General features: G+C 35.7%; 1 protein-coding gene across 1 annotated transcript in view; it reads left to right on the plus strand.

Moving 5' to 3' along the window:
* Nucleotides 1-12,141, plus strand: part of hob (bridge-like lipid transfer protein family member hobbit) — an 844,941-nt gene that overhangs the window by 527,402 nt on the left and 305,398 nt on the right. The window contains exon 30 of the mRNA XM_090409957.1: nucleotides 1,257-1,353. Within this exon, the coding sequence (XP_090266083.1) occupies nucleotides 1,257-1,353 (97 nt within the window). The remainder of the gene's footprint in view (nucleotides 1-1,256; nucleotides 1,354-12,141) is intronic.

Raw genomic sequence — 12,141 nt, forward strand, 5'->3', positions numbered from 1 at the left:
TCAAGAATATGTCCTAGTTCTTCCTTGTCATTACAGAGGAGTATGGTATCATCGGCATAACTCAGATTACTGATCAGTCTACCACCTATCCTAATTCCTGTCTTGAGCTCATCCAATGCTTCACATATGATGTCCTCAGCATATATACTAAACAAGTGAGGAGAAAGTAAACATCCTTGCCAAACTCTCTTTGCAACCTGAAGTCAATCAGTTAATTCAACACCTGTTCATACTGTGGCTTCTTGCTCCCTGTACGTGTTGGCTATCAACCTGATAGTATGTTGAGGAAAACTCATTCTTTTCATTACTTTGCACAGTTTTACATGCTGAACACAGTCAAAAGCTTTAGTATAATAAGAAACACATTACCAGATGGAGTCTAAATTCTTTATATTTTCTGTTATCTCTCTAAGGCAATGGATCTGATCTCTGCTGCCCTTACCATTCCTAAAACCTTCTTGTTCCTCGGGCATCTTTACCTCACCTTTGGCCTCAATCCTATTTGAGATTAGAGCACATATTGAGACAAGCACATATTACAGAGACCTTGTTTAATTAAGTCTTTTATTGATATATTAACCAAACTGAAGAATACAGTATATGTATGGTGACTATGTATTTATGATAAAGATTACCAAAACAAGCCTTTAAGTACAAGCCATTAGGAAAAAGAAAACCAGGTCGTCCTCTTAAACGATTCAACGATGACCTCTAAGGCCAGAACAGGCCATGCTAGGCCTAAATCCTTGATACGCATGATGATGATGATGATGATATGGTGACTACACAGCATTTTATCTCCTCATAAATTGTATAGCTTTTCATTTTGTAAGATATCTGTAATTAAAGATACTTTTCTCAGTATACCAAGAATATACAATAATAGTATATACAAAAATATACAACATACTGCTAAAAGCTGCAAAAAAAAATTTTTTTGTAACTATGTGAAATCCAGAGTATACTGGATATAACATAGAATTATGAAAGATAACTTCTGCTTCCTAGCTCACATTTAGCTTCAGCAGTCTAATGATACCCTAATAAAGGAAAGATAAGTGAAGTTACCATATGTGCAAACTATTCTTTACTTGAGTAAAATATGAACAAAGGCAAAACATAATTGTTTTCTGTTCAATTGTTTGGAAATAATTATCTAAATATCATTCTTTAAAAAATACTGTTATGTATCAAGCATTTAAATATTGTGTTTCTTATGAAACAATGTATTAATGTATTTAAAATTTTTTTAATAGCCAAAATCATGACAAAAGGGGACCTTGATATATATGTTCACACTGCTTCAAAATATGATGACTGCCAACTACTTCATCTGCCAAATTTAAAATTTAGGTAAAAGTAACCTTTTCCTGTTATACTGAAAAGTGCAATGCCTATCATCTATTATGAACCATTAGTTTTCTTTCGATAAACATATATGTACACAAATCTGATATTTAATTATACACGAAAGACATTTTATTTCTCTTTAATGACATTGATACACATGAAGTGAGTATTAGGAAATTTAATTTTAATCCAAGTTCTTCACTATAGTATGAACTATTATGAGTAATGGAGTTTACTCGCTACTAACAGTCTCCGCTGAAATCCTGTAGTATTAGTACTATTCTGAAGGAAAATGGTTATTGTAATTTATTATAACTATTTCTTTGGTTCCTCAAGTTCACTCTAGTAAGAATTGACTGTATGAAAAGAGATGTTCAATATGAGGCTGTGAACATCAGAAGGTGGAGGATGAGATATTTTTAAGTAGGATTCCCTGTAAATTTTAATCTATTTTTTTAAATTATTCATCTGACATTTTATAATAGTTTTTATACTTTCCCATTTTTCCATCAGATCAGTAAAATAGGATTTAATTGCATTATATTTAAGCAAATCCTAAAATTACATGCACAAGAAATCAAAAAGTATGTAAATGAAAGTTATAATATTCAAATTTTAAATCATCATCATCATCATCATCAAATTCCTGCCATGTACCCTCAAGGGGTGTACAGGATATGACAGTACTACATGAAAAAATTACATCATTACTAACTTCCTATCTACAATTTTCCTCCAAATCAGTCTGTTACTTGTCAAGACTCCAACATTATCAGATCTTATGTTTCTATCGTCTAAGGCACTTTGTACCGTATCAATCCACCTATATCTTGGTCTTCCTCTGGGTCGTTTTCCTGCCAACCTGGCAGAGAACACTTGTTTTGCTAATCTTTCCTCTCCCATTCTATTTAAGTGACCATACCATCTGAGATTAGCTCTGCTAACGCATTCCTGGATGCTGACAATGTCAAGTTCTTTCCTAATATCCTCATTCTTAATATGATATTGCCATTGATGCCATCTGTTCACGCCTCTAATCTTTCTCAGGACTCTCATATCTGCGGTCTCTAGTCTTTGGTCAAGTGTTTTACTTCTGACCCAGCTCTCAGATCCATAAGTTAAAACTGGTTTGAACACAGTCTTGTATACAGCTAATTTAGTGTTCCGACTAATTTCTTTCTTATTCCATATGAATTTATTCAATTGACTTCCCACGATACCAGCTTTGCTGATTCTGTTGTCTATTTCTATATTTAGTTTACCATCTTCAGTAAAAATTGTGCCTAAGTAGCTGAAATGTTTTACTTGTTCCACAGGTTCACCATTCACAACACAGTTGACATTTTCAATGATTCTGCCTATTTTCATTGTCTTTGTCTTTTTATTGCTGACCTTCATACCATATCTATTACAACAGCTATTCAATTTAGTCAGAGAATCTTGCAGACTTGTAGCGGATTTATTTAGAAGTATAACATCATCCGCATAAAGCAAAGAGCTGACATTAACATCTCCAATTTTGATATCAGGTTTAATACCACATTCCTTCATAATGTGATCCATATAGATAATGAATAACAGAGGGGATAATGTACATCCTTGTCTCACACCAGAGTTAACATTAAACCATCTTCCTGTACTTCCTTCAATTCTAACTGCTGACTCACAACTCAAATAAAGACTAAGTATTGCTTGATATAATGCCCCATTGACACCATATAACTGCAGCGTATTGAATAGCTTCTCTCTTGGCACCTTGTCATATGCCTTTTCCAAATCGACAAAACTTAAATACAGATCTTTGTTATATTCCCATGCTTTCTCGACTATTTGTCGTAAAGTGAAGATCTGATCCTGACAGCCTCTATTTGGCCTGAATCCAGCTTGTTCTTCACCAAGCTTTTCTTCCACAATTATTCTCAACTGTTTCTCAAGTATACTTGCATAGATCTTGCCAGGAACACTCAGTAGGGAAATACCTCTGTAATTCTCACATTCAGTTTTATTTCCCTTTTTATATATGGGTACTATGAGAGCTCTACTCCAATCATCGGGAATTCGTCCCTCTGTCCAGGCTTTCTGAACTATGCAGTGCAGCCACTGTAAGACTCTTATACCACCATACTTCAGCATTTCTGGTCGAATATCATCTACTCCTGCTGCCTTTCCACATTTCAAGCCTTTGATGGCTTTTTCTACTTCAAGTATGGATATGTATTCCTGATTGCATGCCTGGTCAGTGTTTTTTATCACTGTGCTGTCATCACTGCTTGTTTCATTTAGCAGTTTTTCAAAGTAATTACTCCATACTTCAAGGATATCTTTTTCTCCTGTTTTCATTTCACCTTTATCATCTCTAATTCCTTTTACAGCACTCTTTCCTCCATTCCTAAGCTTCTTCAACAACCTCCAGAATATTTTGCCACCTTCTTGATATTTATTTTCTATATTCTTGCCAAAGTCCTCCCATGACTTTTGTTTAGCTAGTTTTACACACTGTTTAGCTTTCTTACATTTGTCTCTGTATTCTGTAAGAGTAAAAGCTGACTTATTTGACAGGAACTTTTGATATGCTTTCTTCTTTTCCTTCACTGCCTCTTTAACTTCCTGTGTCCACCAGGGAGTTCTGATTTTTTTATCTTTGCACACAACCTCACCACATGCCTCTCTGGCAGAATCAATCAATGTTTCCTTCAGAGTTTGCCACTGAATCTCCAAGGTTTGATTCCTGTTCTCAAACTCTTTCATTTTCTTTTCAATAATATTTCTGTATTTTAGTCTACAGTTTACATCTGAGAGCTGCTCAACTTTTATTCGCTTTAAAACTTTCTTACATGTTATTCTTTTCAATATGAAATTCAATTTTATCCTGCTCAAGACTAAATAGTGATCACTTCCAATTTCAAATCCTCTGTACACTCTGGTGTCCTGCACCAGGGAGAAAACATCACTATCAACAATAACATAGTCAATGAGACTTTTTTTATTCCTAGCCTCTTCTCTCCATGTGAATTTGTGCACATTTTTATGTTGGAACATGGTGTTAGTAATAACCAGTCCATGTCCTGAGCAGAAATCCAACAGATATTTGCCATTATTATTAGCTTTGCTCTTTTCTCCAAATTTTCCCAAAATATTTTTGTATGTCTCACAATCATTTCCTACTCTACTATTTAGATCCCCAACAAGGACCAACTTTTCATTTTTCATTGTGTCAGTTGCTTTTTCTAAAGCGTCAAAAAATTCCTCCACTTCTACCTTAGTAGAACCTTCTGTGGGACCATAGGCACAAATAAGTCTCATTGTCCAGTTCCCCATTCTCATATTTGCCCACATTACTCTACTTGAGACTGACTGCCATTCAAGAAGATTAGCCTCGTATTTTGTGTTGAATACTATGGCTACTCCTTCTTTTCCTTGATTGTTATTGCCTGAATATAACATTTTGTATTTATTGCTCAGAAAGATCTCACCAGTTTTGGTCTTTTTTGTTTCAGTCACCCCTATTATGTCGATCTGGTACTTATCTAATTCCTCAGCTAGCTCCATTTCTTTGCCATTCAGGCTTCTTATGTTGATAGTACCGATCTTTAACTCTGGTGATGTTGAGTTGGGGTTTGTTTTCAGATTTGTTCCAGTAGCTGACTTTTCGCTGTTCGCCCTGGTTCCCTGGCGAAAACAACGGGGGCCTTGTTTAACCGGGCGACGCCCCAGCCGGCATGAAATTTTGTCATGTTGTACCATCATTTTTTATTTTGGTTTAACCAATAAGAATACAATTTGGTCGGCTAAATCCCAAATTGCCAGCCCATCCTCGTTCGTTCAGTATCAAAGTAGATACCCAACAGGGTGCACCACGAGAAGGTGAGGATTGGACATTAGGTCAGAAGCCCTGGTCGGTTCTCCGCATTCCTTTAAAGGCTATGTGGAGGTCTCCTCTCAGTTATACAGCTTTGACCCTTAAGCACCCCTCAAATTTTAAAATGTTATTATAAAATGTAATTATCTAGAAATTTTGAACATGCACTGCATATATTATAAGAATTGTCAGTGAAATAATTTGCAATGCAGAAGTTTCGTTATGGGGTCCTATATACGTGTGTGCATGTGCACATGCACACACACTTCTTTGGAGCAGACTGGTTGTGTATAGGTTGAAGCAGTAGAACTGTTAGGCAGTAGGTATAGTAGAACTGCAATTTTAAGAAAACAAGTTATGAAATAGAATTTTAACATGAGATTAGATAGAGTGATTTGACTGATATTAGTGAGAGAGATTGGCATTGACTACTAGCCATAACTTATTTTTCCACCATCCAAAAGATGGATGGCCACATTACTGCTGAAATTGAAATATCATTGCAGTACCATTAAAATAGCATGGATATAAAATTGTAAGATGGTTTGATAAATTTCATCTACCTTGGGTTTGAGTGAATAAGGGAATTTCTAGGGCTGGGAAAAATTCCTAGAATTGTGAAAGTTTTGGTGGAAGGCAATAAGGCTTCAGGAAGGTCACTCTCTCAACTGAAGAGGATGTTTTCCCAAAATTTGGAAATAATGGCATACAATTATTTCTCTTGAGATTTGGGATTTTTTGATGTACTATAGGATTCATTAAAGCAAAAGATGCTAGTTTTTTCTCAATCAAATTATGTGGCTGGCTGTATCACATTGCCAAAAATCTGAGACCAGGCAGAAACCTTAGAGAGTAAAAACTCTTCTTTAGTACTAAAGGAACTTGAAATAGCATAGAAATATATTTTTCGCATGCTAACTCTCGGTCGGTGCATAAAAGTATTAACTAAAATAAAGAGCCAAAAGGCTTCAGTTTGGCAATGCAAAATTATATAAGTGAAATTTTGCATTGCCAAACTGAAGCCTTTGAAGAATGTTGCATTTTGCAACATTCTATGTTGCAATGTTCTGCATGTTCTAACTTCTGGTTTCATTTCATTACTGATTTGAAATTTACAGTGAGGGAATTTATTTTTTGTTTTTGTTTGCTATTTAATATTTACTTTTGAGAGTTACCTTGAATGGATTGATTATGCCTAATTTGTTTTGATATACCTTTACTGTGTATTTGAATTGTACATTTAAAATTAAATTTTGTTGTTATCATCATCGTCAGATCTTCATGGGGTCGAAAGACTCATCACAGGAGGTCCCATTATCACATAAACAGTTCATCATACCATACCATAAATGTATTCACTGTCTCTATATTTTCTGAGTTAATGTGTATTCATGTTTGTGTGTTGGATTGAAGATCTGAGATTACAACCTGTTAACGTGGTGTACAGCAAATACATTTTAAGAATGGCAGGGCTGGAGGAGTGTTCAGTTGGAATTAAAATTGGTGCAAAAAAATATTAATAATTTGAGGTATGCAGATGATACCACCTTGCTAGCAGAATGCAAAGAAGATTTGAAGGAACTTATTATGAAAGTTAAAGAAGAAAGTGCTAAATATGGTCTTAAACTTAACCTCAAAAAGACAAAAGTTATGGCAACATGTGAACTTAATGATTTTGAAGTAGATTGGGAGAAAATGGAAGCAGTTAACAATTTTGTGTTCCTAGGTTCCTGAATTGATAAAGATGGTTATTGTACCGAAGAAGTTAGAAGAAGATTATTACTCGGAAAAAAAAGCAATTACAAATTTAAGCAAGATCTTTAAATATAAAGATATTAGCCTCACAACAAAAATCAGAATCGTGAAAGCAATGGTATTCTCTGTGGTGCTGTATGGATGTGAAAGTTGAACCCTGAGAAAGAGTGAAAGAAGGGAGATAGATGCATTTGAATTATGGGTTTGGAGACACTTGCTAAGAATACCATGGACTGCAAAGCAAACCAATAAATCAGTGATAGACAGAATAAAACCAGATTGCTCCCTTGAAGCTATGATCATCAAGCAAAAATTGTCATACTTCAGACATATTATGCAAGCAAATGACGGTCTTTAGAAGATGATGATGCTTGCTAAACTTGATGGAAGCAGGAGAAGAGGAAGACCAAGAATTAGATGGGTGGATGGAGTTAAAGAAACAACTGGAGTGCGCTTGGAGGTTCTGAAAGACATGGTAAGGGACAGATAGGAATGGAGAGTGTATGTTCGTGGAGTCGCCAGGAGTCAGAAACGACTCGATGGATCATAACACACACAACGTCATTTATTCCATGGAAGTTCCATCACATGACATAAATATTTATTTCATTACTAAAATATTAATCAAGTATATATAACAAGAGTGTATATATATATATATAAAATATATAACAAGATTGGACAAAGGATTAGAAGCCCAACTTTTTATTTTTCACATTGCTGTTTTCTTCCATACCACTCAAGTCTCAAATGTAAGTTGGTGGCAATGTCATATTGCTGGCAGCAAGTGATGAAAAAAATCTATTGACTGAAGACTTTCTGAACATATCTTTAAGTGTAAATCAGTAAGTTTAACTGCTTAACCAGTTATCATTCCTGTCTGATTCTTTAATTACTTACACACAAACATAATATACAGGAGGGGAAAAAAATTATTCCGCAATGATGTACATAAATAACGCTTTTTTTTCTTCTTTTTTCTAGATATTATTAATGACTGGAGATACAGAAAGAAGATATTAAAAATAATAATAATAATAAAAACTTTTAAAAACTGATTTTTTTTAAACTATAGAATAACATGCATATGCCACAGTAAATAACTTTTTTTATAATGTAAATATTTCATCTTATCATAAGAAATCATCAGTACAACTAATGAACAACAATAGGAATGAATTCAACAAACAAAAAACAGTAGTGCATGTATACAGTCCCATGTTCATGGATTAAAAATTATCATCATCATCATCATCATCATCAAATTCCTGCCACGTACCCTCAAGGGGTGTACAGGATATGACAGTACTACATGAAAAAATTACATCATTACTAACTTCCTATCTACAATTTTCCTCCAAATCAGTCTGTTACTTGTCAAGACTCCAACATTATCAGATCTTATATTTCTATCGTCTAAGGCACTTTGTACCGTATCAATCCACCTATATCTTGGTCTTCCTCTGGGTCGTTTTCCTGCCAACCTGGCAGAGAACACTTGTTTTGCTAATCTTTCCTCTCCCATCCTATTTAAGTGACCATACCATCTGAGATTAGCTCTGCTAACGCATTCCTGGATGCTGACAATATCAAGTTCTTTCCTAATATCCTCGTTTTTAATATGATATTGCCATTGATGCCATCTGTTCATGCCTCTAATCTTTCTCAGGACTCTCATATCTGCGGTCTCTAGTCTTTGGTCAAGTGTTTTACTTCTGACCCAGCTCTCAGATCCATAAGTTAAAATTGGTTTGAACACAGTCTTGTATACAGCTAATTTAGTGTTCCGACTAATTTCTTTCTTATTCCATATGAATTTATTCAATTGACTTCCCACGATACCAGCTTTGCTGATTCTGTTCTCTATTTCTATATTTAGTTTACCATCTTCAGTAAAAATTGTGCCTAAGTAGCTGAAATGTTTTACTTGTTCCACAGGTTCTCCATTCACAACACAGTTGACATTTTCAATGATTCTGCCTATTTTCATTGTCTTTGTCTTTTTATTGCTGACCTTCATACCATATCTATTACAACAGCTATTCAATTTAGTCAGAGAATCTTGCAGACTTGTAGCGGATTTATTTAGAAGTATAACATCATCCGCATAAAGCAAAGAGCTGACATTAACATCTCCAATTTTGATATCAGGTTTAATACCACATTCCTTCATAATGTGATCCATATAGATAATGAATAACAGAGGGGATAATGTACATCCTTGTCTCACACCAGATTTAACATTAAACCATCTTCCTGTACTTCCTTCAATTCTAACTGCTGACTCACAACTCAAATAAAGACTAAGTATTGCTTGATATAATGCCCCATTGACACCATATAACTGCAGCGTATTGAATAGCTTCTCTCTTGGCACCTTGTCATATGCCTTTTCCAAATCGACAAAACTTAAATACAGATCTTTGTTATATTCCCATGCTTTCTCGACTATTTGTCGTAAAGTGAAGATCTGATCCTGACAGCCTCTATTTGGCCTGAATCCAACTTGTTCTTCACCAAGCTTTTCTTCCACAATTCTTCTCAACCGTTTCTCGAGTATACTTGCATAGATCTTGCCAGGAACACTCAGTAGGGAAATACCTCTGTAATTCTCACATTCAGTTTTATTTCCCTTTTTATATATGGGTACTATGAGAGCTCTACTCCAATCATCGGGAATTCGTCACTCTGTCCAGGCTTTCTGAACTATGCAGTGCAGCCACTGTAAGACTCTTATACCACCATACTTCAGCATTTCTGGTCGAATATCATCTACTCCTGCTGCCTTTCCACATTTCAAGCCTTTGATGGCTTTTTCTACTTCAAGTATGGATATGTATTCCTGACTGCATGCCTGGTCAGTGTTTTTTATCACTGTGCTGTCATCACTGCTTGTTTCATTTAGCAGTTTTTCAAAGTAATTACTCCATACTTCAAGGATATCTTTTTCTCCTGTTTTCATTTCACCTTTATCATCTCTAATTCCTTTTACAGCACTCTTTCCTCCATTCCTAAGCTTCTTCAACAACCTCCAGAATATTTTGCCACCTTCTTGATATTTATTTTCTATATTCTTGCCAAAGTCCTCCCATGACTTTTGTTTAGCTAGTTTTACACACTGTTTAGCTTTCTTACATTTGTCTCTGTATTCTGTAAGAGTAAAAGCTGACTTATTTGACAGGAACTTTTGGTATGCTTTCTTCTTTTCCTGCACTGCCTCTTTAACTTCCTGTGTCCACCAGGGAGTTCTGATTTTTTTATCTTTGCACACAACCTCACCACATGCCTCTCTGGCAGAATCAATCAATGTTTCCTTCAGAGTTTGCCACTGAATCTCCAAGGTTTGATTCCTGTTCTCAAACTCTTTCATTTTCTTTTCAATAATATTTCTGTATTTTAGTCTACAGTTTACATCTGAGAGCTGCTCAACTTTTATTCGCTTTAAAACTTTCTTACATGTTATTCTTTTCAATATGAAATTCAATTTTATCCTGCTCAAGACTAAATAGTGATCACTTCCAATTTCAAATCCTCTGTACACTCTGGTGTCCTGCACCAGGGAGAAAACATCACTATCAACAATAACATAGTCAATGAGACTTTTCTTATTCCTAGCTTCTTCTCTCCATGTGAATTTGTGCACATTTTTATGTTGGAACATGGTGTTAGTAATAACCAGTCCATGTCCTGAGCAGAAATCCAACAGATATTTGCCATTATTATTAGCTTTGCTCTTTTCTCCAAATTTTCCCAAAATATTTTTGTATGTCTCACAATCATTTCCTACTCTACTATTTAGATCCCCAACAAGGACCAACTTTTCCTTTTTCATTGTGTTAGTTGCTTTTTCTAAAACGTCAAAAAATTCCTCCACTTCTACCTTAGTAGAACCTTCTGTGGGACCATAGGCACAAATAAGTCTCATTGTCCAGTTCCCCATTCTCATATTTGCCCACATCACTCTACTTGAGACTGACTGCCATTCAAAAAGATTAGTCTCGTATTTAGTGTTGAATACTATGGCTACTCCTTCTTTTCCTTGATTTTCATTGCCTGGGTGTAACATTTGGTATTTATTGCTCAGCAAGATCTTGCCTTTTTTTGTCTTTTTTGTTTCAGTCACCCCTATTATGTTGATCTGGTACTTATCTAATTCCTCAGCTAGCTCCATTTCTTTGCCATTCAGGCTTCTTACGTTGATAGTACCGATCTTTAACTCTGGTGATGTTGAGTTGGGGTTTGTTTTCAGATTTGTTCCAGTAGCTGACTTTTCGCTGTTCGCCCTGGTTCCCTGGCGAAAACAACGGGGGCCTTGTTTAACCGGGCGACGCCCCAGCCGGCATGAAATTTTGTCATGTTGTACCATCATTTTTTATTTTGGTTTAACCAATAAGAATACAATTTGGTCGGCTAAATCCCAAATTGCCAGCCCATCCTCGTTCGTTCAGTATCAAAGTAGATACCCAACAGGGTGCACCACGAGAAGGTGAGGATTGGACATTAGGTCAGAAGCCCTGGTCGGTTCTCCGCATTCCTTTAAAGGCTATGTGGAGGTCTCCTCTCAGTTATACAGCTTTGACCCTTAAGCACCCCAAAAATTAAGCACCCTAAAAATTATTTGGCTGAAATTGAAATTACTTAAATTAAATTGCCAGCCTGGTTGGCTGAGTGGTTAGCATATCTGCCCTCCAGCCAAAAGCCTGCAGGTTCAAATCCCGTCATAGGCACAGGTGTTTGTGGTTGTGGGCAGTAGATGGCGTTGGTGTAGTTACGGTTCATTGTTGTAGAGTGGATGCCCTTCCTCAATGAGTCTTTGAACTCCCTGGAAGTGTCACGTAATAATAATAATAATAATAATAAAATTTAGCAGATAAATTATTGAATAGTTGAGGATAACAATTTCCCACTTTCCAAATAGTGAGAGTCATTTCGATTAAGATTAGCTCTATGAAGTAAGGCTTCAACACTTTCTTTATATGGTTGTTCATGTTTGTATAAGGGTGAGTCCATTGCTGTTCCTCCCTCTTATCACCCAACTTAGCCAACTTTTTTCTTGAACACCTAGAAGACAGAATTTTCGCTGTTGACTTGGGTCAAAACCAACAATGTGGCTACGTTATGTTGATGACATCTTTACAGTATGGAGTCACACTGAATCCTACCCATCTGAAAAAGAT

Source organism: Typopeltis vanoorti, chromosome 20 (assembly GCF_054136105.1).
Source record: "Typopeltis vanoorti isolate ZY-2024b chromosome 20, IOZ_Tvanoo_1.0, whole genome shotgun sequence".
NCBI lineage: Eukaryota > Metazoa > Arthropoda > Arachnida > Uropygi > Thelyphonidae > Typopeltis > Typopeltis vanoorti.